Consider the following 24,124-nt stretch of genomic DNA (forward strand, 5'->3'; position numbering starts at 1 on the left):
TTCAAGTAAATATAAATAAAAAAAAGACAATTAAGATCTCTATAACCTCAAAGTTCTAATTTTTCAATATTTGATAAAAAGAATGATGACGAAAGTGGTCTTACTGATGGCTGTGGCATCCATGAAGAAGGGTTTAGAGATAGTGATGATATAGATGGAGACACCGATAGTAGTGTAGGAGATCATAGGATTTTAGAGAAGATAGAAGTGAAGAAAAAATGATAAAATTGGAAATAAAAACTCTAGCTAGAAGGAAGAAATATGAAAGAAGGAGTTTAGTATTTCACCTCAGCTTCCGTTATGTATCACATGATAGCACGTGATATTTTTATCATGATCATTAGATAGAAATAGTAATCAGGAAAAAAATTATAAGATTATAAAAATTTAAGGATTTGATTGCAACGAATCAAAATTTTACGTAAAAATAAAAATTTTAAAAAATTTTAAGCTTTAAAAATAATTAAATTTAAATATTTCTGATCTATTGTTAAACATTTTGTTTGCCGGCTCGTGTGATTTAATTTATCCAGTTGAAAAAAAAGGATGGTTAAAATTGCGCGCGAGACACAGTACCACGGCCAGAATTAAAGAAACCGGAGCTCCGGCCCATCATTCGACCAGGCACCGGCGGCGGCGTCCCAGGAGGAGTGGGAAAAACTGGGCGCGGCGAGTGATGGCGGTGTTTTCTGGGCTTTGCGATCTTATAACCGGTTCTCTCCTCTCCTTCATCGTCGGTGCCCTTCCTCCGTCTCCTTCTAATCATCCATTCGCATAATCTCTTCTTGATTCTACCGTCAAAAAAAAAAAAAAAATCTCTTCTTGATTCCTCTCTCTCTCTGGCGCAGGAATCGAAGCCCTTCCCACTGACGAAAGAATCCGAGAAGGATCTACTCCTCTCTCTTTCTCGAGTAATCGCTACGAAGTCTCCTCTTTGGCTCTCGTTTTAGGTTTCCTTTTTTGCTCTCTTAAATTTATGATTATCCGCTATTTTTGACCCTTTTGTTTTGGAAATCGTTTCAGGTTTTTAAGGAAATTCAGCGATGGGGGGAAGAGTTCCGCGATGAATCTGAGCAGGTGAGCTTTAGATTCATTCCAACTCTTCAATTTATGGGAATGTCGAAGCATGACATTGGTGCTGTCACTCGTGTGATGTTAGATACTGACGGATTGAAGAATTAGGGTTAGGTTAGCGAACTAAGTTTTTCTAGGTTGTGGATCATGCTTTTTCGAATGATGTCAGGTTGATGGACAAAGGGAAAAAGTTAACTAGGTTCGTGCTGAAAGGAAAGAAGTTTATTCTTTTTTAGAGGTGTGGAAAGGTCAGAACGACTGGTTTTACAATATATTAGATTGTGAAAAATTATCTAAGATTCTTAGAAGAATAAATTTTTTACTTCCATATCTTGGAATGAATATTTCAGAATCGTCTTTGCTCTTTCCATGAAGAATTACTAGAGCTGGAACATGTCTTGCAGATTATGGTAAAAATTTTGAGGATCGTAGTGAATGCAGTTTATATTAATTCAAAAAACAAAAGGAACTTTTCTACTGAAACGAAAGTGAACTTCTTTCAGGGAGACAGTTTTGTGGATGTCTGCGAGGTACAACTGAGTGGTTGTTGTGAGATTATGAGACCCTACACATGCTCCTGAAGTACCATGTGTTGTCCTTTTGTGTGTCTTGATATATATAGAAACCCAACTCCCTTTTTCTTTAAAACTTTTGTTTGAGTACTTCAATTGCTTGTCTACAATGATCTCCATTCCTTTTTGATCTGAAACATTAATCCTTTATATTTGAAATGGTTGAGAGCTAAGATACCTTGATATGCATTGAAGTGTTCTTTAACATTCCAGGCCATATCAAATATTCACATCTCTAGCTAATTGTGAACAGAATAACCCAACTTCTGGTTGGTGTGTCTGAATGTCCTAAAGAAACACTCAAAAAGCTAACTGCGGATGACCTTTTTCTTTCTATTTTTTTTTCTTTTTTTTTTAATTTTTACAAAATCTCATTTTCCCCTCCTCTTTTGACATTTGTAGGGAGCTCTAGGAAATTCTCTTATTCATCACAATTGTCTTATGCACTTGGAGCGACATTTTGGGTGTGATAATGATTGTTTAGCTAATGCTATTTCCACAATGGTAAGTTTGTGCCACACCTAGGGCTTCTTCTTCTTTTTTGCCTGACTCGATCTTGTTTGAAATAATTGAATGTGCTACCCTTTTCTTTTTTACAGGTCATTTTTCTAGGTGTTGACAGCACATTTGTTCAACACTTGACTGGGAATGTTCTTGTTGCTGTATCCAATTTTTTAACTAAATTTGTATGTTCTTAAGTCATCTGGGGTTCTTCTGTATGTATTGGAAATTTTTATTTCGGATAATTTGATGTCTTTTGTTTCTATTTTTTCTGTTTGACAGGGGAGCAAATGGGTTAAGTTTATTCACTTGTTATGGATCACCCTAGAAGTGGCAATGTCAAGTGTTAGTGGTTGCACATTCTTAAGTTCACCTATTGGATCTGTAATATGCACAAATGAAAGCTTGATTTATCAGAATTGTTCTATGAAAAATGAGATGTCTAGAACTGAAGACTCAGTACTTGATGTCACATCCTTCACTGCACTTATACAATCAAAAATTGTTAATGGAAACTGGCATTTAGTGGCCAAAAACCTTTTTGGAATTCTACGTACCATATTGAAATTCTTGAAGCATGAAACTTGTGACCTTGAAGGAGTATTCAAGCATGTTGCTGTTTCATCTCTTCTAAAGATGCCTTGGGATTTGTTTGGCGAAATCCTTGTCAGCAGCAGTTTGGCTTCAAGGCAGATGAGCTCTGGCATGGATGAAGTACATGACAGGAAAAATGGTTTGTCAGGGTCAAGATACATTCTTTCAGGGGTTATCCTTCAGATGTTCTGTTCCCTAGTGGAGAGAGAAGATTCAGCAGATGGCAGTGATGATTCCTCTGGGGAGCTTGCATTATATTCCAAATTCAGTAACCTTGTCCTCAAACTCTTGCCTTGTTTCTCCGAGCACCAGGAATGTAATGACAAGTGCCTTTCTCAGTATTTGAGACACAAACTTCTGGTAATCCCCTAGTTTGTGCTTTTCTGTTCTCAGATTTAGTAAGTGCTGTAGTTTCTTTGAGCAGTCATCTGCAAGCCATTTTTAGCTAAAGATGATGACTCCCTTGCATTTTATAATGGCCTAGTGAATTTCATATTTAGTAGGGTGTCCTTCTGTTTGTGAGACTTAATGTTATTGACCAGATTGTAGTAAATGTGTTTTTGCAGATGCTAATGACTAGGCTTATCTTTTATGCGAGGTGGCAAAGATCTGATCTTGCTTTATGGCTAAAGTTACTTAGGAACTATTTTGAAGATCTAATTTATGAACCTATCTCAGGATTTGATATTGGTCTTGAAAATTTTCTGGAAGGATCTCCATTTTTGTCTAGTACTGCTTGTGTAGACAAGATGCATAATTCAAGCACCAGACACTTGAGGAGACGGGCAATTCTCCTGTTTTTCAAATGTTGTTTTTCATTGGACCGCATTAGCAATGAACATGGTGACAAATGTTCATGTGCAAAAGAAACTTCTTTTTTCTCTTACAAGTTGCAACTCTGCAGTGAAAATTGCTGCAATATGGGTTTTTCAGAGCTTTCAAAGTGGCTTGATAGGTGTGCTTGCATAGAGAAGTTTGTGGATTATGAGAATTACTCAAAATCATGCAGTAGTTTTGCTTTATCCTTTCTGCAACTTTATATGGAGGAGGTATGCATTTCTGTCCTTGCTTAAGTGAACTATGCAAAAGATCTATCTCTCTTTCACATGGTTTCTGTGCAGAGTCTTCATTCCTCTTTGCATATTGTGCCTCTCTCATGGCATCAATGCTGTTACAATGTTTATGTGATTAACAATCAGCATGTGTGTGTTTTTCTGCTTAGGTTTTTGATGCAATGATTTATCATGCTTTCTAGTGTCTCTTTATGCTTGCATACAGCTTTGCAGGTTTTCTACTTTTCATAAATGACAAACTTTGCAGTTATTAATTTCTAAGGCATTGTGTCATGAACTTTTGCCTTCTTGGTTTATATCTTATGACATACTGAGAAACTAATTGGTCTGATAATTTCAAGTTCCAGGTCTTCTCTGTTTAAAGCTCTAAGTTCAGATTCTTCTTCTCTTTGTAATGCATATTTTGTGCCATATAATTAATTTTCCATTGCAACTGGAACATCTACAATTAAGTGTGAGAAATAATCATGACTTAAATCCATACCCCATATCTTTCATAAAACAATGGAGTAAAAAGGAATATATATATTAATGCACTCATTAACTTTCTGTTTTGGCCTGACTTACTTTTTAATGTTTAGGGACTTTCTCTCACTAGAGAATATGATAAACATTGAAATGGATTTCTACATTCATTTTTTTAAGGTTCTGTTTGGATATTCCATAATATTGGGCAGAAAATTGTGTAAGAATCGGGCTTGTTGGTTCATTTAGCTTGCATTTTCTAAGAGCCAGTCCAAAACCAGCCAAGATCCTAGCCTTTGGGCTGCAGGAAGAAAAAAAAAACCTATGGAGGTCCTTTTCTCTTCCTACAGGATTTGGGCTGGGTGAAGTTTGGTTGATATGGGGCTATGCTTAAATGGATGGCCCAATCTATGAACTACGGGATTTTCACCTCAATCCAGTAGGAATAGCCAAATAGGCCCTAACTGTTGTGAAAATTCCATCATATTGGTTAAGGACTATGAAAATGCCGATATTCTTCATTAAACTCTTTAAAAATGTTTCGATCTTTGAAGTTGAGTTCATGACTTTTTTTCCAAAAGCATATCTGCTTTTATTCTGTTCTGCCTGCAAGACTATGCCTGTTGTCTCAGGGTATCTTCATTCCATATCCATTGATCAGTTGTTGTCATGAATGAATGCCACAGAATCTGAATGTCATATGCGAGCTGTGCAGATCTTTCATATTTAGCTTTTGTCCTATAAAGATCCTTTTCTTTTTAGTGTGAGAGATTTGTAAGTGCTAAATTTTGTGCACTGATACTATACTTGCATATGATATTTGCATAATTGCAACCTTGCTTAATGGTAATCTTCTTAGGCTGGGCATGAGAATTTTGGAACATATACGTTTGACAGTATATCCCTCAGACAGCCATCATCAGTTTTGACTTTTGATTATTACAAAGAAATCTTCCTGACATTATTCCTTGTGTTGGCTCTTGCCAGACAACTTCAGGAAACTAACTAAAACCTGTTGGTTGATTACAGTAAGTTTTGCCAAATCTTATTGATTTCTTAGAGCTCTTATAGTAGTCCATGAAAAGTTTCAAGCCTATTCATCATCTTTTGACAACAATGAGGGCATATTCCTTTGCAACAAATGTCCTTCTGGGTCCCTTCACCCTTCTTAATTCTTCCTTTTAACTTCTGGACTTCAGGCTTTAATATTGGGTATTGTCTTCATCGCTTATCAACATGAACCGATCCATGCTCTTTATTATGACCCCAAGACACCACCATGCTCCCTTTATTTCTCTTGTTTCCGACCTTCATTTTCTTTTACTGCTCCATATTTGTCAATGCCGTTACTATTTATTTATTTTTGCTTTTCCAATATAGATTTTTGTTAGCATTAAGTGCTGGTTATTGCATTATTGCAGTTTATTTGCTGGTAATTCATTCTATTTTAGATTTCAGGCTTCTGTTGAGTTGGTTTGAACCTACACAATTTCCACCCACCTTTGTTGCTTGACTTTGGTTAGGTTTCCGACCACTCCCTGAGTACTTGTATTTTTTTAGTGGTTCCTTAATTCTGGGGTTTCTTCTGCATTTATTGCCTTCTTGATTCTTTAATTAGTTGAGATGGCTCCTCTTCATGAGGTTTTGTGCTATTTATTCTTCCCAAAATACATTCTGTTTGTTGCTGGGAGCAGTTCGTTGGCGTAATGCTGTTATTTGCTCACAAATACATCCTTAATGCTGTTATTTGTTCACAAATACATCCTTAATGCAGTATGTCAGGCAAACTCGATACTAATTGGAAGCTCATTTTATTTATTGCATTAGACTTTCCATCCCTGTCTTAATCTCCTAACTTTGAGTGGCATCTGGTTGATCAGAAGATTCACTCCTGTTGATGGATACACTCATCACATGATTGGTTTTATTTTAGAAGCAAAGTCACATGCCAAAAGAATCTTTCCCTCATCTCATATTGTGGTGTGTTAAAGCTTTTTTGTCAGCAGAAACTCTTCCACAATTGTCTCCAAAGCAGCATTTACTACTATAGGAAAATCAAGTTACCTTGTTAGGTAGGTTGGACTTGTCATGTGTCATCTTTGGGGAAGCATGCTAACCAGTTGACTAGCTAGTGCATGGATTCATGGAAAGCTTATTGTGGGAATCTGGTCGATGCACTACTTAAAATGCTGTCATTTCTTCTGAAGCAAAATTACAATGCTGTGTTGTGTGAGCATATAATCGACTCTGACTTGGCATTCTGGGTTCTTTATAATTGATAAAGAGGCAAGTTAAAACTAATGTAAAATATAAAGATGTTGTGATCATTTTCTATATTTCTAAATGCTCTTGCCCCCTCCAACATGCTGCTTTTCTATTGTCTTCAATTGCTATGCTGCTTGAATGGCATATTGATATCTAATAAGAGGAGAATTCATCAAGCTGATCATTCAAGTTAAACTGAAGGCTCATATACTGCCTATTGGAGCATGTGCTTATGCAATGTTTATGAGTAATTATACTGCTAATATTCTTTTTGAAACTGTAAACTGCAGGATGATATGTTATTTGATATGCTTTTGCAGCTGATGGATGCTCCATTCATTAACTTGCAAATGTAAGCAATATTATGGTTATACTCCTAATATTCAAAGATTATTAGGATTGTAGGAAATTTTTATTGATGCGCTTTTCTCTTGAAAATTTTGCAGACAGAGCAATGAAAAGGAAACATCTTTTGAGGAGATGAAAAGAGACATTCTTTTTCATATTTCAAGTATTTTTAACCCCATTCACCTTTTCCATCTGGTCCTTTTATTGGTCAGTCCAATAGCATTTCTATATGCAGTATCAGTTCTTTTTAGTTAGCAAGTTCATGATTTATCACCACATATGATTTAATTGCTGATTTTTTGCTTTTATAGTATTATATTGGTTGAGACATTGCAGATATTCTAGAACCCCTTACTCCAAATTTGCTATCTTGCCTTTTTGAGTTGTGGTGGTTCATTGTGTATCTTTAGTGTCTAAAAGAAATCAGTTGGGCATAGGAAGGCTTTGAAGGCGAGGTAATAGAACGCTGGTTTCACATTGTTGTGGAATATTTGGTGGCTTGCACACAATTCGTGGTGTCTCTTTTTATAAAGCTAAGCAGTCTTTAAAATTGGTGGAACTTTGAAATGTTAGGAGGAGTCCTGCATTGTTAATATTGGTATTGCAATGAACAAAAAAAAAAATATAGTGGGAACATTTTTCTCTGGGTGATGTTTTAAATATATTAATTTACCAAATTCAATAGGCAATGGCTTTTGGTAATAGTGCACTGGTAATAAATATGTTGGAGGGCTAGGGTACCATTAGTGGCATTAGGTTATGCTGCTTTCGGTCTGATCATTTTTACTTGCATGTATTTATTTTCAAGTTACTCTCAGCTTATCTGTGTATGGTAAACATAATCTTGCTTTTGACATCATGAGACACATGATTGGCTGCTATTCAGCCCAATATACATTGTCGACCCATTTCCTATTAGCTTAAGCCTTTGATGTCAATTGGTTAGTTAACATTGATATTAGAGCTCAGGCTTGCTAGAGGTCGTGAGTTCAAATCCCTCTAGTTTATTTATTTTTTAATTATGACCACTTATCTATTATTTTGATTCCTTTCTATGTTTGACTTAGTTATCCATCCATGCACATGGTGCAAGCTGCAGTGGGGGGAGGGGGACGGGCCTTGGTATACATTATCGATCCATTCTTTTCTATTTTTGACTTAGTGTCTAATGGTTAGTTAACACATGTACATGGGAATTTTGCCAGGGTTGCCATTGTTACTTTACAAATAACTAATGAACCTTAACTTAGGATGGGTCTTAAGTGCATTTACTAAGACTTCAAAATTTCAAATGATTATGATCCTCAAAACGTTGAAATACAACAAAAAATAATTTTTAACAATGATCTAACATAAGTAAACAAAGAAAGAACAATTATTGACAAAACCCTATATCATTAACAAAACCAAGAAAAAAAATCATCTTACCTCTTTTTTCCTTTATCTATGCATGAGACAAGAAACACCAATGTAACATTATCTTGTAGCAATGAAATAAAAATTAAGCATCAATATTCACATTATAATAACAATACAATCATCAACATTCCAAAATCTTAATATTATCATATAAACACACATAGTTGAGCAATAGCAAATTTATGTTGAAGAATGAAGTGCCACAAAGCATTGAAAAATTATAAAAAAATCACTAATCATGTAATATTATTTTTAAGGATTAAGGATATGAAACTTGCAAATATTGCAAAAGATGAGCTTAAAAGATTTTAAAAAATTAACCAAGTCCTCGGAAAAGTAAGAGAGAGATAAGAGTTACTACAAACCCCAAGTAGACATTAGAGCAGTGGAGACAAAACTACTCTTGCAGGCTAGCTCTCACCTTCTAACCAAGAAACCTTGGAGCCTGGGTGGGAAGGTGGGAGAAGAAGAGGCTGTGCTACCAAGACTGCAGGTCTAAGAAAGAGTGAGAGATATTGGCAGCCATAGAGATAGAAAGATGCCATGCAATAGAGGGAGAGAGGATGGGAGAAATTACTCGATACATAGAGAGGTAGAGTTTTAAAGATAGTGTCAAAAAGAGGACAAGCCAGGCAAGGAGAGAGAGAAAGACCAGCTAGAGAGAAGTTGAATAGGTGCACGCGAGGACACGAGGAGGAAGCAAGAGAGAGGTGGTCATGAGAGAGAGAGAGAGAGGTCGAGTTTAGGTCATAGCATTTACACCTTTGCCATGGAGCAATGTGACAGAACAGGATTTCCGAATTTTATGGGATTTTCTGGAACAACCCGACTCCACCTACTTAACCTGTTTAATAAATAAGTCATATTGAGTTAGGTTAGACCTGTTTAGCTTGTAGGTATATGTATAAAAATCCCAAGCCATCATCTCGAAGAAATCTCTCGGATTAATCAAAAAACCATGAAAAGAACCAAGAAACTGATCAAGTTCTTTGATTTCAAACCTCTAGGGAAAAAACATGAAGAGAATAAGCGAAAGGGGCAAAAAACTTTCAATGGAATATAAACCATGAGGTGCGAAACATCTTCAAGAATGATCTGGCTTTCAGATTGGTTTTGCTCTCCAACCCCATCTTCCTTCAAGATTGGAGCTTTAGATCATCATTCTGGGTTGGGACCTTGATAGAAGAAAGAGAACTCCTTAGATCAAAAGAAGTGGTTCAAAATAAGAAATACTAAAAATAAGCAATTAAGAGTCCTATTGGATGAGTCGAAGATGTCGACATTGGGGGAGTTGGTGGTGGTGTTGGCTATGAAGTCAGGCCAGATGAAGGTGGGGTTAGTCAGGGAGAGGGAGGAGGGGAGGGGGTGGGGCGTGATGGGACCTGAAGAAAATGCTGCTCATGGAGATCTAGGTGCAGATTTGGGAGGGGTTGCCAACAACCTCGATGGGGTACTTGATGTCAGGTATGGGGAGGCCGGAGGAGGAGTCATTGGGGGTGGAATAGGCAAGGAGGGGAAGGAGGACCTATCGATGAGTATGGTGGGGGAGGTGGAGATTAGGATCTTGTGATGGCAAAAGTTGATGAGGAGCTCCCAAGCCTTGAGGGTGGTGGTGCTTGAGTTGAGGAGAGGGTTCATGCTTATGCTCATGGCCAGGAGGGAATGGGAACAGGAGAACCGGAGAGGATGATATCTTGGTGCTGTTGGAGAAGCCCTAACCTGAAAATTGTGAAAATGGGCAAACCGGCAAGGACTTCTTAGAAGGCTCAAAAAATAGGTAGTGGTCTAGCATGGTTTGGGCACCGGATATAATGGGTTCGAACCCAACCCATCTCTTTAAGACTTAACAGGTTAAACAGATTAAATGAGTTATGTTGCTGGAACTTTAATTAGACCTACTTAATAAACAAGTCAAAATGGGACATCTTCTTTATAACTCAAACTTATTTAGCCCAAACTTAAACCTGCTTATCGTAGGTTAGAGATGGGTCGGGTTAGAATTTGCCAGCCCTAATACTTGGTTAGTAGAAAATAATTGGTTGGAGTTATTAGGTTTTCGGTACCATTTACACTGGTACCATTTACACCCTTACAAATAAGGTGGTGAGGATGTCTCACTCGACAACTGGGCTACGGGGGCTACTAACTTTTCTGAGTTGGGGGCATCTGCCCCATTTGGCATGCCTCCTACCCCTGAATTTTTATCTTTGTGAGGGCATCAGGGTTGGTAAAACGAAGGATTTAGATCCCAATGAAGATGTCTTGTGGGATACCAGGATGGGGTACCATCTCATGTGTCGGGACAGGACCGTCTTACCAATATTCCAGCATCCCAATCGGGATGTCTTGGGACATCCCCCATCCCAAGTATCGGGACGAAGCGGGATGGTGGTGCATCCCATCCCACAAAACCCGGACACCCAGTCCCACAATACCCAGACACCCAATCCCACGGGATTTAAAACTTTGGGTAAAACAATATTAAGAAAAAGGAAAGCAAGACTTAAGCAAGACTGCTTTCTGCCAACTTTACTAGTTAACAAGACTAGCTTGTAAGAAGGAAAATCAATGACATGAGATGTCTCAGATCTTGTGGAACTGGGATGAATGGACTTCCCCTTTCTCTTGAAACCTAGCATGTTGACATGACATGTCAAGCATGAACATGTGTTGGATGCGAAATAAAAGCATTAGCTGAAGCTACCAAATGCAAGAAAATACTTGTATGAGGAGATAGATGAAGAAAAATCTGTGCACATTACAAGGAAAAAATGGCAAGAATACAATATTGCTATGCTTTTTTTTCGATTTTTTTAACACCTTTGTTTTGTATCGAAATTATAGGAGCTTAGAAAATAGCTGAATTTACTCTTTTTCATCATTGATAAAAACAGCTGCATGATGCACAGCGGGCAATTTTGTTTTATAAAAGCATACTGCTTGTTTTCTCTGACTTCTGTATTTTCCAGATATTTATAGTTCCTGTTTTAGGCTTCCATCTGTAAATGCAAAGGATGTTATTCTGATCTACACACATGGATTGCTTCATATTTGAGAAGGCTCTCATGTTTGCTGCACATTGGCTCGTGCAAATATTTTCTGAAATTTGATGAGAGCATGAAATATTGTACCTTGTGTCATGTTTAATTTAGCAAGACCTGATTTGATTGCTAGATATTTAAAGTTTTAAATTAGCAAGATTCAGCAGCTTTTTTTTTTTTACTTTTATATTTTGATGTATGGTAACTCAAAGCCGAACCAACCTTGAGAAAACTTGCCTCTTCTATTCTTACCTTTCCTTTCTTTCGTAAAAGAAGTCAAAGTATAACTTTGTAAGGGTTTTTATTTTTATTTTTGTTCTTTTTGTTTTGCAGTTACACTATGATCACTTGGTGCTTGTTGATTATCTTATATCAAAAGACACAGGAATTCATTTTGTGCAATATCTTTTGAGGTACATATCCTATTACTTATTTTTATGCCTTCATTACCTATTGTATGTGCATGCCAAAAGAACATCTTAGGAGCTCACACATTGGAATGTGCTAATTTTGTTCAGATAAGTATGCTCTGTTACTATAACATTCTATGGTGCTTATGGAAACAATAAGTGTTATAGAAAATCTTGATGGTTGTTATTTAAGAAGATTAATGAATTGAAGTAATAATACCCAAAAGTCTGCATGCTTTGACAACCATTGTAATAACAAATACAGAATCTATTATCAAACCATGGTCTGTTGAACCAGACTGAACCACCTGGTTCACCTCATACCAAACCGAACTGGCACAGTTCAGCCGGAATTTTTGGAAAATGCCGTGCCTGGTTCAGATTGGAACCAGTGGGACCTGCTCTGTTCACACCAGTTTGAACTGGTTTGGCCCCACCTCTTTCAATATCTTAAAAGGCTTGAATTTATGATCTGCCAAATGGTTCACCTTGTTACCGAACCGGTACGGTTCACCCTATACCAAACTGGTACCATACCGATGCTGAAGTTATATTTCCTCAATAGCATCCTGAACTTATTGCGGAAAGAGAACACAATAAATTACTATGAGAAGTAGAGGTTAAAGTAATGTATTTAGTGTTTGTTATGATCATAAGTTATAGAATCAAGTGATCTGATTCTAGAGATCTGTTGATCACAATGCATAACTTTATCTATCTTTGGCATGCCCTGGTTTGATTGTTCATTACCTTATGGAGCAATCACACACTGAGATCACTTTCTGAAGGCTATTAATTCCATGCACTTTTAGCAAGTCTTGGCTGAATTTATATTTTCTTCTGTTTAAAGGTCTTTCTCTGTGTTAATTGGTTTGAAAAGTTAATTTTAGCCACTTAGGAGTATCTAGTTGATCAATGGGTGTAACTTGATGGCTTAGTGCTTGTTTGGTTGATTACATATCTAAGTGGTTCCATGCTCAAATTTGTAGTGGTTGTACCATATGTTGAAGGAATGGGTGGCTGTTTATTGAGCAAGGGTCGAAACTTAAATTGATAAATAAGCGGAAGGAAACACTGTTTCAGAAGCTTTGACGCATGGGACATAGGAAGGGAAAAAATATGTAGTTGACTCAAAGAAGTTCTATCATTTCCTTTAGTAAATTGTTCATGTAGATTGATTTGCAGAAGTCATGGTTCAGGAGCAAAGATCACATGTTGAATGAAATTGCAGTTATCATCTCCTTTCACCAAATAAAATCCATGGTGAATTTGAACTCTGAAGCCAATAATAGGACCTTTGCATAGCATTTTAATCAAGCTTTTAAGATACCAAGAATTGTTCAGACTAGATTATGGTTTTGGGGATGGGGGTGAGACAGGCAAATTACTGAATGCCATGCAGAGTTTTAAAACAGAAAAAAGTTCAGAGGCAGCCGCAAGCTGCTACTAACAGCTACATTAGATGCACTGCCCAGATTGCAGAACTAGCAAAATTTTTTTCAGTTGTAGCTGACTGGAGGATTTCTGGGTCTTAATATCTTTGCCATTGTAGGCTTCATTTATTAGCCTAATGACTCTAATTTTTTACCTGTAAGTCCATAAGGAGCCCATTTCTTGATGGATGTTATCCCCCACCATGCAATGTTGTGTTATTTTGTTCTCATATCTCATTTGTATTTTTGTCTCTTTCTTACGAGCCTTCCTATAGTTGGGTAAAGACAAGCTGTCATGTTCAAGTTGAATTGCTGGTGCCCCAACATCACCAGCAGATCAGGGGTTATTGCATCTTGGGATAGGTTAAGCACTTAGGTCTGCAAATCCATGTTTTTGGTAGTATCAGATATTTGTGCAGGTACAGAGTTCTACAAGCCTGAAGTATATGTCAAAGCCTTTTCGCTTGCCTTTGATTTTGCGGATATCATAATTATATTCCTCAAACAGGAAAGCAGAAACTCTAAAGACACGGCTTATGCTTAATTACAAGTTCCCCACCCAAGAATAAACACAGAAGCTCTCAATCAATTGCTGTCCCTATTTGCAAGAAGCACTTGTTGCCTGATTCTTTGGTTTTTTGATCAGTGGATAGCAAGAGTTTTTGGTTTTTGTAATTAGAGGTACAAATAACTAGGACAAACAATGTTGTATTGCACAAAAATAAATTTACTATGCATTTAGATATTGGAGCACTTTAAAACTATTGCATTTTTCCTTCAAACAAGAAATCTATGATGCTTTATTTTGTTTGATCTTGTTAGGTTCCTCTTCACTGTATACAGAGTGTAAAAGAGCCAAGCCAAACTGAGTGCTAAGCTTCTCAATCTTGGCTTGGTGAAGTCCTTTTACAGCTCAGCACGAGCTTGACCCAAGCTCAAGTTCAGGTTAGCACTTGGCAGATACCAAACAGTCTGGAGCTTGGCTTGTGTTTGACATGTTTGATGAGCCGAACTTGAGCTCATGCTCCAATCAAGCTCAGTATGAGAAGTGAGTGGTGGAATAACATTTGAAAACATATGAGATAGAAAAAGTGACTTATGGGAGGAGATTGCAGGGGAGTATGATTTCCAGCACAATCTTTGATGCCCACGGCAATACATGAGGGCAGGGACTAGAGGTCTTTAATTTGTGCCCCTTTTGACTGGCAGCAATGTCAGAAGAGCACCAGAGCCAGGGGTGAGGACAGAGTCCGAGTGCGAGCATTTTGGGGATAAACCAACAAGATTTGGTTGGTCAGGGGTAAGAGTGATCTAAGTGAGAGTTGAGAGTAATTGGCTTAAATGCTAGTATAAAATAATTTGGTATAATACTCTGTTTTGTTCATGAGCCTAACCAAACAGAGGATCCAACTACTTGGGCTTGGCTCATCTACTTAAGAAGCCTGATTATGAGTTTCGCCTTGTCCTATTTTGCATACGAATGAAACAAAATGACCCTTTTATTAAGCCAAGCCTGAGCTGTTCATGAACAGCTCGGTCAGTTTGGATCTCTAGCTGTATGCAAGCTCAAATAGGTGATTCATCAATAGTTTGATCAAATGAACAATTTGGATGGTACCTGCAGCTGCTTTGCATAAATATGTAATAATATCTGTTAATAAACCATTAGAACTTTTTTTAACCACTAAGGTTTATAACTTAGCTTGCAAGGTTTTCTAGATTACATCAATTGTATCATTAACGACCTGATGGATTCAATATTTAGCATGCAAGTTTTCAAGGGGTATGCTCCAATGATTCAATATTCTCTAGTTTATTTCCATCAACATAGTTGTAATATTTCCACTGTTATGTAGTTTTATGCTTGCCATCATTTATCTTTTTTATCCAGTGTAATATAAGTTTGCGATGAATCCTTCACGTGGCCTTTCAGGTGTTTACGTAAAATTTGCACATCTTGGCATATTTTTGTGGAATTTTCAATATGCAAAAGTGAAATTAGCCGGCCATGTCACAAGAGAAGAAAGATCTCTACGTATAAGGAGAGCTGTAATTCAAAGTCAGGGCCTTCTTCCTCATCATTTATGATGATTAGGGGATCTCATGCAAGAAGACACAAAGTTGGCTGCAAAGCTAAGTGCAACAATCTGCAGACTTTCGAAAATGCTGCAAATTGTTTGCTTTCTCTAAAGAAAATAGTGGAAGATCTTCATCAGAAGAATTTGTTTCCATACAACCCAAAGCCACTACTTAGAAGGTTTGCCAATTCTCTCTTGTAATGTTTACTTTTTTCCCTGGTGACTTTCCATATTTACAGACGTTCCAATCATGTTGTCTGTTATGTGTGGTGTGCTCGCATGATTAGGAGGCTCCTGTGGAAACGTGCTTCAGAGTGGCACTTGAAAATCTTCTTTTCTTTTGAATGGATGTACATAGGGAGGTGGTAACAGGCGAGAGAGAGAGAGAGAGAGAGAGAGAGAGAGAGTACTATTTCTGACATAAGCTAGAGATGGGTGAAATCATAAATTATTGAAATAACTGGAGATGAAGCATACCTTGGGCCTATGTGGTATGCTTGTTTGATTGATTAGGGATGTGGCTGGAGTCAATTTACGGGAGATTGACGTGTTAGTCAGGCCCAAGTCCTTCCTGTTTATGACTTTGTATTGTAGGCAATGTTTGCCATCCAAGCTTGTCCAGAAGCAGTTCAGGCCTAATGTCTCTCAGGTTCCAGCCCATTTTAAGATTTCTATCAATCTTCAGGTTGTTCATTATTCTTCAGTCATTGACTGGAATATGTTTAGGTGAACAATGAGTTCAATTTGCAACTTTTTGATCACTTGATATCACGCAGTTGTTATTTACAAAGTGTCATACTTTTAACTTACAGATGGCACCTTCTCTCTAGCATCCTATATTTTTTATAAGAGCACCAAGCATATTTATTCTTCAACATATTTTTCAATTAATGTAACCGGTATCCATTATGCAACTGATGTCTAGATGAATCTTTCTCAAACATATAGTGGTGAAATTTTGTGGAACTGGTGGAGATAAATATGTACTTGATTGCATTCATTTTATTTGCATTAACTCATTGCTACTGATTCTCCTGCCTAGCTAGGATGTCAGATATGGGTGTGCATGCACGTCTTTGTGTGTGTTTGTATAACAAAGCATGGATTGCATGATGAATTGGTGCTTTTGGAGTAAAAAAACACATAGCAGGGACCATCTTATCAGATTTGTGCTTAGCGTGCATTTATACTTCTAAATAAAATCCAATAATTAACTGAATGTTTGTGATAAATGTTATATGACATGTTGCTATTTACCTCAAGGGCAATAAATCCTTGCCATGTTTTGGTTCATGAGGTTGCTCTTACAATTTACATTAAATCAATGAGGAAATTTTTGGTGAAATTTTTTCACATAATGTTTCTAGGCTTAATCAAGTTTTTTGTTCTATCAGCCAGATTTTTACAATTTCAGTTCCAGGTTAATGTAGATGGAGATAACCTATGATATTTCTTGCTCATCAAACTTAAATGAGGATAAATCGATATTCGAACAGATAGTTACTTTGATGATAGCAAAGACTGAGTGTTTTGACTTTTTTTTTTTTTGGCATTGAAATGCCTTGTACAGAGTCTGTATAACAAGGATGGTTCATGTATCAAAAATGTTTAGACCATTCAATATTTTATATCATTTTATTTACACTTTGGCTTCAAGCTATCATTTACACCTTTTGCATTTCTGAAAGTCCTACCCTTTCAGTGATTCAAATCTGGTCCAAGCCCCCTTTGATGACTGGGTTTTTTTCTGCTGGACGTAACATGGAGTGCATTCTCTCACTTCATGATTTCATGCTTTAGTGCTTCAACATGTTATTGGTCTGATACAATTGAAGGATGTTCCACCATTTTTCCCAAGTAATATTTGTATTCTCCCTTATACAGTGTAGATGCTCTAGGAGCCAAAATACTTAATTTTGTAGCCACCTGGACTCATCTCTGCTGGTTGGCACCCCTTTTCTGTTAGGAGGGATCCCTGGTTCAAATCACTCAATTAGGAGGTTGGCACTACACAATGTAATTCTAAAAATGGAAAAAAAAGATGTTATGCTTCTGCTGTATATGTCTTGTTCATATGACCGAGAGAGAGAGAGAGAGAGAGAGAGAGAGAGAGAGAGAGAGAGAGAGAGAGAGAGAGAGTATATTCTCAACAAAAATATTTATAGTATTTAATGAAGTTAATCTGTTCGACTGGCTTGCTGCTTTTGCTGTTTTGTACTGGGGTGCCTGGGTTTGGGATCACGGTGCACCTACTGCCCTAGCTAATGTAATCACAACAGATAGGTCAGCTTTGTATGTTCTTACAACCGATATAATGTAATCATCCTTATCCAAAAAAAAGAAAAGAAAAAAGAAAAAAGAAAGAATGTTCATCTATCTAGACTCACACCTGACTGGCCTGACATCAACTATTGAGAATTAGCATAAATCAATAAAACATTTACTTTGCCCAAGTTTATGAGACTCTCTCATAAACACAGAGTTATGCATATCCTAGAGTTGTGTTCTGGGAATAAGTAAACCTTAATTATAGACTTGCATATAGTGTATGCAGTTCTGTTTGCAAATTTGAAGCTGGATGGATTTCTCATGGCTGATTACATTAAAAGTGTAACTTAGTTCTATTATCTGCTGTAATACCCCTGCCTAATTACTGTAATTTATGCAGCTTTGCTAGATTTGAGGAGCTTTGCAAACAATAGAAAGCATATTTGGACATCACCCATGATGTATCTGTCTTCTGGCAGAAATATAATTCTCCTGTTGTAATAGTTCGCCTGTCACATGCACATCCAAGGATTTGACAGGGCGCTAACTATACAATTATTATGGAATTTGAAGTTCTTTGGATTCTGAGTCTGACAAGGGCTAGTTGGATGGATGATTTAGCTGTCAGAGAATGGGAGATTGACAGGCAAATGAAGGAAATACAATGAAATTCTTATGAAGCTAAATGCACTGATCATCTGCTGCATTAACTCGGGGGTAGGTTTGCCAACTCCAATCATTTAATTATGCTTTATTTTACTTGACCTGTGCATTCACTTATTCTTTCATATAGAATTTCAAAAAATATATACATTTGGCAGCAGAAAAACGTATGATCTTATTGGCTTTTTTGTAACAGGTTTCTGTATAATATTAAGAAACATTGCATGAATTTCCAGAATATGTTCTATGAGGTGAGCTTGCTGATGCCTGCTCTATAGAGTACCCTACATCTTTAATGTTTTTCATTGGACTTGGGGCCGAAGTGATTAAAATGGTCTGCTCAATGCTACTTTAACAGGTTCATGGACCTTATAGTTGTAGGTAGCATTTGGTTCCGGTACATTCGTAGGCATAAGGCTTGGCGTCGGTATTATGCCTGCCAAACATCTTTTGAGAAACAGTCATGAGCAAGGAATAAGCAATGCCAATCAAACTTTGCTTATCACAAGCATAATTATTTCAAGGGAGAGCTGACGCATACTATTTCTGGCATAAGGGCATCATTCACATGTGCCTCCTTTTTATGGACTAAAAATCCGTGATGAGAAACTGGTTGACCTGTCACCTGGCAGCCTTTGCTGGCCGGGTTTGAGGAAACCCCAAAAATCTGTAAAAACTGTTTGATCCTATGACTCGAACAGTTCAACTATTCCAATAGTCTACTTGAACCGGATCTGGCCGGTATGGGTCGACTAAATAAGAGGAAAAAAGTCGACCATGGTCGTTTAGGGTGGTGGATATGGTTGCTTGATGATGGCCGGATCCAGGCAGAGTAAAGGGGCTTGGGTAGATCTCATGGTGGAACCGAAGATCTGCGATCATATCTGGTGTGTACCAGAGTCGTCGGATATAGTGGAAGCTAGGTGATGTGACGAGATCTTATGGTAGCATAGTCGATGTGATAAGATCTTGTGATGGCTGAGGTGAGAGGACATGGTCACGTGGGAGGTAAATTGAGGGGGGAGCCAGGGTGCTGAGGCAGCGAAACCTAGTAGGAAGTGAGGCTGGGCAGCAGCGGGATCTGGTAGGGGGCAGGTGGAAGTTGTGAGACCTGCTCTCTTTCGACCGGTCTGAGTCAAGAAAGACGTCAGCCGTTTGGTAGCAGGCCAGACTAATAGAAGGGGCTGGTGAACACCTGCTGTTCTGGAAGCCACGGTCCACTCTAATTCGACTAAATCCGAGTCAAGGAAGACGTCAGCCGGTTGGTAGCCACACCAATAGTAGGTGGAGATGAGAGACGGCAGATAGGAATGAGCAACTGCAACTAACAGCAGCAGATGAGAAGGGCCCAGAAACTGCAACATTGAAGCTGTTTGGAATTTCCTTCTCTCACTTCTCAAGGCTAAGGCTTTGGATCGAGGTGGTGTAGATGGGTAGATGAAGTTCTTCGCTCAAGTAGAGCTGCATCCATTATCAATGGAGAACCATCCAACTGCATCATGACTGAGTGCGGACTCAAACAAGAAGATCGTTTGTCGCTCCAACAAATCTTGATCGTTGACGTATTGGACCGTCTCCTCAGAATGGCAGGTAGAAATATCATAATTGAAGGAATCAGCCCAAAAGAACTTATAGGAGACATCTATTATATCCAATATGCTGATGATATTTTAATTGTCTACAATTCAACCAGGAAGAATGCCTCAAACTTTAGGTTCATCCTGTATTCTTTTGAGCTGCTTGCTGGTCTTAAAATTGACCTTGACAAGAGCATACTGATAGTTGGAATTTCTGAAGTTTGGACACAAGCCTTTGCCAAGCACTTAGGTTGTTTTGCTTCCCAACAAAATCATCAAACAGTTGCAATGCGTGCACCGCACCAGTCATTGTGGGTTTCTAACATCTTGGTGATTTGCTTGCAGCAATGTGCCTTGATTGGTGCAGTGCGAAAACTTAAGAACGGAGAATTAAGCTTGGAAGACCCATCTGCCTACTGAAGCAAAGAGAAAAGTATGGTAAGACCACCCCTTTGCACGCTCCCCTCGTCATCGCATCAAAATAATTTTCAATCCTTTCTTTGGATCCGATGAAGTCGGACATACTGAGGGCAAGGCATATCAGGTCCAGTGGAACAACCCTTGCAAGAATATTGTTCCCTCCTTTTTAAGAAAAGAAGTGAGTGCTTTTTTTTTTTTTTTTTGGATTGAAAATGTACTGGTTGGTTTTTTTGTTTTTTTTGATGGAAAAAATATTGGGTAGGTCACCCGTCCACTTCAATCTCTTTATAATAGACCAAAGGCAAGGGAAAACCCACCCACTCTGGAACCAAAGGAAAGATAATGGCGTTTGTAGTGGAGCCAGCCTTCATCCAAGCTCCCGAGCACCGGCCCAAACCCACCATCACGGAGGCGGCCGGTGGCATCCCACTGATCGACCTCTCCCCACTCCTCCACTACCCCATCCCGGTCGATGGTGGTGCCGCTCCGCCGGCCGTCTCCGCTATGGTGGCGGAGGTGGAGGCGGCGTGCCGGGAGTGGGGGTTCTTCCAGGTGATCAACCACGGGGTTCCTTCAGAGCTTCTCGACAACATCATGGCAGCGGCCAAGGGATTCTTCGCGCTGCCGATGGAGGAAAAGCGGCAGGTGAAGAGGGATAAGGCGAAACTGCTCGGGTACGACGACACGGAGCACACCAAGAATGTAAGGGACTGGAAGGAGGTGTTCGACTTCATCTTCCAGGACCCTGCGGGGTTCGCCGAGCCCGGGACTGATGAGTACTACGCGTTTAAGAACCAGTGGCCAAAATATCCTCCAAGCTTTAAGTAACGACTTCTCCCCTCAATGATGTTACTAAAATGCTGCGTGTATTTAATCGCGCATTTCAAAAAGTTATCATCTTTCTTTCACTACTCTGCGCTATTCTAAAATTTAAAGAGGATCAGCAATCTGGATCAGATCAATCAAATTTTTGGTTAGATGCTCTTGGATTTAACTTAAAAATCTCAACCTAGTTATAAGTAGATCAGCGATCGTACTAGATCAAATTTACTCCTGAGATAGTACTTCACATATACATCATGCCAATTAACTTATTTACTTCATTTAAAGTATTTCATAATTTTTTTTTGGTACATGATAAAATATTGTTTTGTTTAGCCCCGTTGTCATCATTATTGTTGAACTTTGTCATAATTTTCCATAATATTTTACAAATTAATTGTCCTTGTATAAACTTGTGAGTTAACTCTAAGGTTTTCATCTTGACTGATATCTTGTTCTATCCTGCACCTGTTATGGGAGCTTGGAAATGTAAGTAGGCTGTTTTTTTTTTGGTATAGAGCTGATTTATTTAAGGTTATTTTGTTAGTATAAATAAGTATTATAAATTGATAATAATAATATTTTTATCAAAAAATAGTCTAGTAAAAATGTTATATAAATATCATCCATCGTTTCTTTCATTCCTCTTATACCAAACAGAAAAGAAAATTATTTCTATTCATCCTTCCATGTTTCACCAAACATATGAAAGAATGAATGGAAGATCAATTCATCCTCTCTCTCTCATCCATCATTCCTCCTCTATCCATCATTCTTTCCATCCATTCTTCATACCAAATAGAGGATAAAAGTTGAATGAATTGAGTTATCAAGCTTAAGCCCCATGTCTTCCCTTGTTCTCTATCCCGTTTCATGCTGTTACCATCTATTCTCATAAATATAACTAAATTCTATCATAATATACAAGCGTACTGTTGGCATGCATAGCAACATATAATGAGAGAAAATACTCTATTATAATTGCTTATTTCAATGGCATGAAATTGTCACAAAGGTTCCATTGCATATTGATGGCATGAACAATTGATTTGCATCGTGCAATTAGGGTTAAATTATGTTCATAGTAAAGGTATGTATCAAGAATAAAATAAAAAAGGAGAACATGCAACTTTGCTATTTAGGTTTCATATTGAAATATAGTAAGAGTGAAACAGTCAGTTATAATGGGATGCTTTCATGTTTCTTCAATGTTTCTCTGTATAGGGAGGCCTGTGAGACATATGCCACAGCTGCAAATGAGCTAGCTTTTAAGCTGCTAGAGCTCATAGCGTTGACCTTGGGCTTACCAGCTAAGCGATTGAATGGGTTCTTTAAAGATCAATCGAGCTTCATGCGTCTCAATTACTACCCTCCATGTCCCTCCCCTCATCTTGCCCTAGGTCTCAACCGACACAAGGATGCTGGAGTCCTCACCATCTTGGCTCAAGATGATGTCGAAGGGCTTGATGTCAAGAGGCGGTCTGATGGCGAGTGGATCCGTGTTAAGCCAATTCCCAACTCTTATGTCATCAATGTTGGTGACATTGTTCAGGTGATCAGACACCAAGATTTCAACAATCATTTACAGCACTCAACATTGATATCTAATATAGTTTTCATGACAAATTATTATTTAACATTGTTTATGGTAGGTCTGGAGCAATGATAAGTATGAGAGTGCAGAGCATAGGGTGTGTGTGAATTCAGAGAAAGCGAGGTGCTCCGTTCCTTTCTTCTTCAATCCAGCACATTATGTGACAGTGCAGCCATTAGAAGAGCTTATAGATGAAAAGAATAGCCCAGCAAAGTACAATGCATACAATTGGGGGGAGTTCTTTAAGACGAGGAAAAATAGCAACTTTAAGAAGCCAGGAGGGGAAAACATCCAAATTTATCATTTCAAGAAGGCAGAATGAGTTGCTCAAAAGTCTTGATACAAAGAGGATTATTAAATAAGCTGTTCAATGGAGTGTTATATTGATATAAAACCTGCTGAATGTTCCATATCATGTCTCGTTTGTGCTGTGTTAGCTAGAAAGCATGTAAAGTATTATGATGCTTTAAGATATGAATGGGTCTGCCTTCCTAGCGTCTACTTGAGATGCCAATTTAATAGATCATTTTATTGCATGTTTGGTTGTTCGTAAGTGGTAATCGAAAATAATTTCAGATATGCAAGCAAGTTACTTCAATATTTGGTTATTCCGAAGTGGTCTTGCTGTGAGAGAAACTCGGCTCACTCATTTAGTGAGTTCCTGCTCAACTAGTTATGGCAACTCTGACCGGGGATGGCAAAATGTGATCAATCTGTATGCGGTCTTTGATAAGTAGATTTGGGTTTAAGCCAAATTGATTCGAATCATAAACAAATGAATAAGTTTAATTTATTTAATAATACGGTTGGATTTGAAAAGATTTTTAAATTTTGATCTATTTAATTTATTTAATAATGAGATTGTATTGCATCAATTCACATCTGCTTACTTCTTTTGTGGGTAAAAAGTATTTATCTGAAAATTTATATTTTTTTAGATAAATATTTTTCAGATAATATTTAGACAGAAAAATAATTTATCTATATTTTTTTAGGCATGAAAAAATGATTTTGAAATCCATCACTTATGTTCTTTTACATTATTATTTTGTTGGATAAGTTGCTAAAATATGTTTATCTTTCTCATAATATCGCTTATGTAATTAGATTCGGAGAAAATGAAAGACTAAGCTATTGGATATTGAATAATGGAGGCATTAAAAATGAGGATAGGATATTTTAAAAATAAAATTAAATATTTATATTATTAACTAATAGGAAAATAATTTAGTCAATCTCGAGTTGGGTAAAATTTTTCTTTTATTTTATAGGTAAATGTTATCCATGAAAAATAATTCATCCATCTTGAAAAATGTAAGAATATGGATAAATTGATCAATAAAAAAATTGATCAATTTTTTTATAATATTTATCCATAAAAAAAAAAAAATCCTAAACTTATTTTTCTTTCTATAAATACTCGCTGCAGCCTCTTGGGTTTTTTAATGTTCTCAGGAGTTTGGAGCGAGCCATTTCCACTTCGAGCGCTCTCCTCTCCTCTCCTTCC

General features: G+C 37.6%; 1 protein-coding gene across 11 annotated transcripts; it reads left to right on the top strand.

The window, feature by feature from the left end:
• Positions 1–578: 578 nt before the first annotated feature.
• On the top strand, positions 579–23,153 carry LOC105060120 (protein DMR6-LIKE OXYGENASE 2). Of its 11 annotated transcripts, none has more exons than XM_073259749.1 (17): positions 579–733; positions 849–911; positions 1,024–1,077; positions 2,049–2,150; positions 2,246–2,332; positions 2,430–3,101; positions 3,308–3,790; positions 6,835–6,896; positions 6,991–7,099; positions 11,686–11,765; positions 15,129–15,452; positions 17,942–18,258; positions 18,401–18,455; positions 18,563–20,031; positions 20,127–20,219; positions 20,297–20,379; positions 20,496–20,543. In XM_073259749.1, the coding sequence occupies exons 1-12, from the start codon at positions 677–679 to the stop codon at positions 17,973–17,975; spliced, it is 2,127 nt and encodes a 708-aa protein (XP_073115850.1). In that variant the 5' UTR covers positions 579–676; the 3' UTR covers positions 17,976–18,258; positions 18,401–18,455; positions 18,563–20,031; positions 20,127–20,219; positions 20,297–20,379; positions 20,496–20,543. The 11 variants fall into 11 exon arrangements, with proteins under 11 accessions (XP_073115850.1, XP_073115852.1, XP_073115849.1 ...); XM_073259751.1 differs by having other exon boundaries at positions 20,326–20,379; positions 20,464–20,527; XM_073259748.1 differs by having other exon boundaries at positions 20,464–20,518.
• Positions 23,154–24,124: the final 971 nt, after the last annotated feature.

The sequence above is a fragment of the Elaeis guineensis genome, chromosome 6 (genome assembly GCF_000442705.2).
Source record: "Elaeis guineensis isolate ETL-2024a chromosome 6, EG11, whole genome shotgun sequence".
In the NCBI taxonomy this organism is placed as follows: domain Eukaryota; kingdom Viridiplantae; phylum Streptophyta; class Magnoliopsida; order Arecales; family Arecaceae; genus Elaeis; species Elaeis guineensis.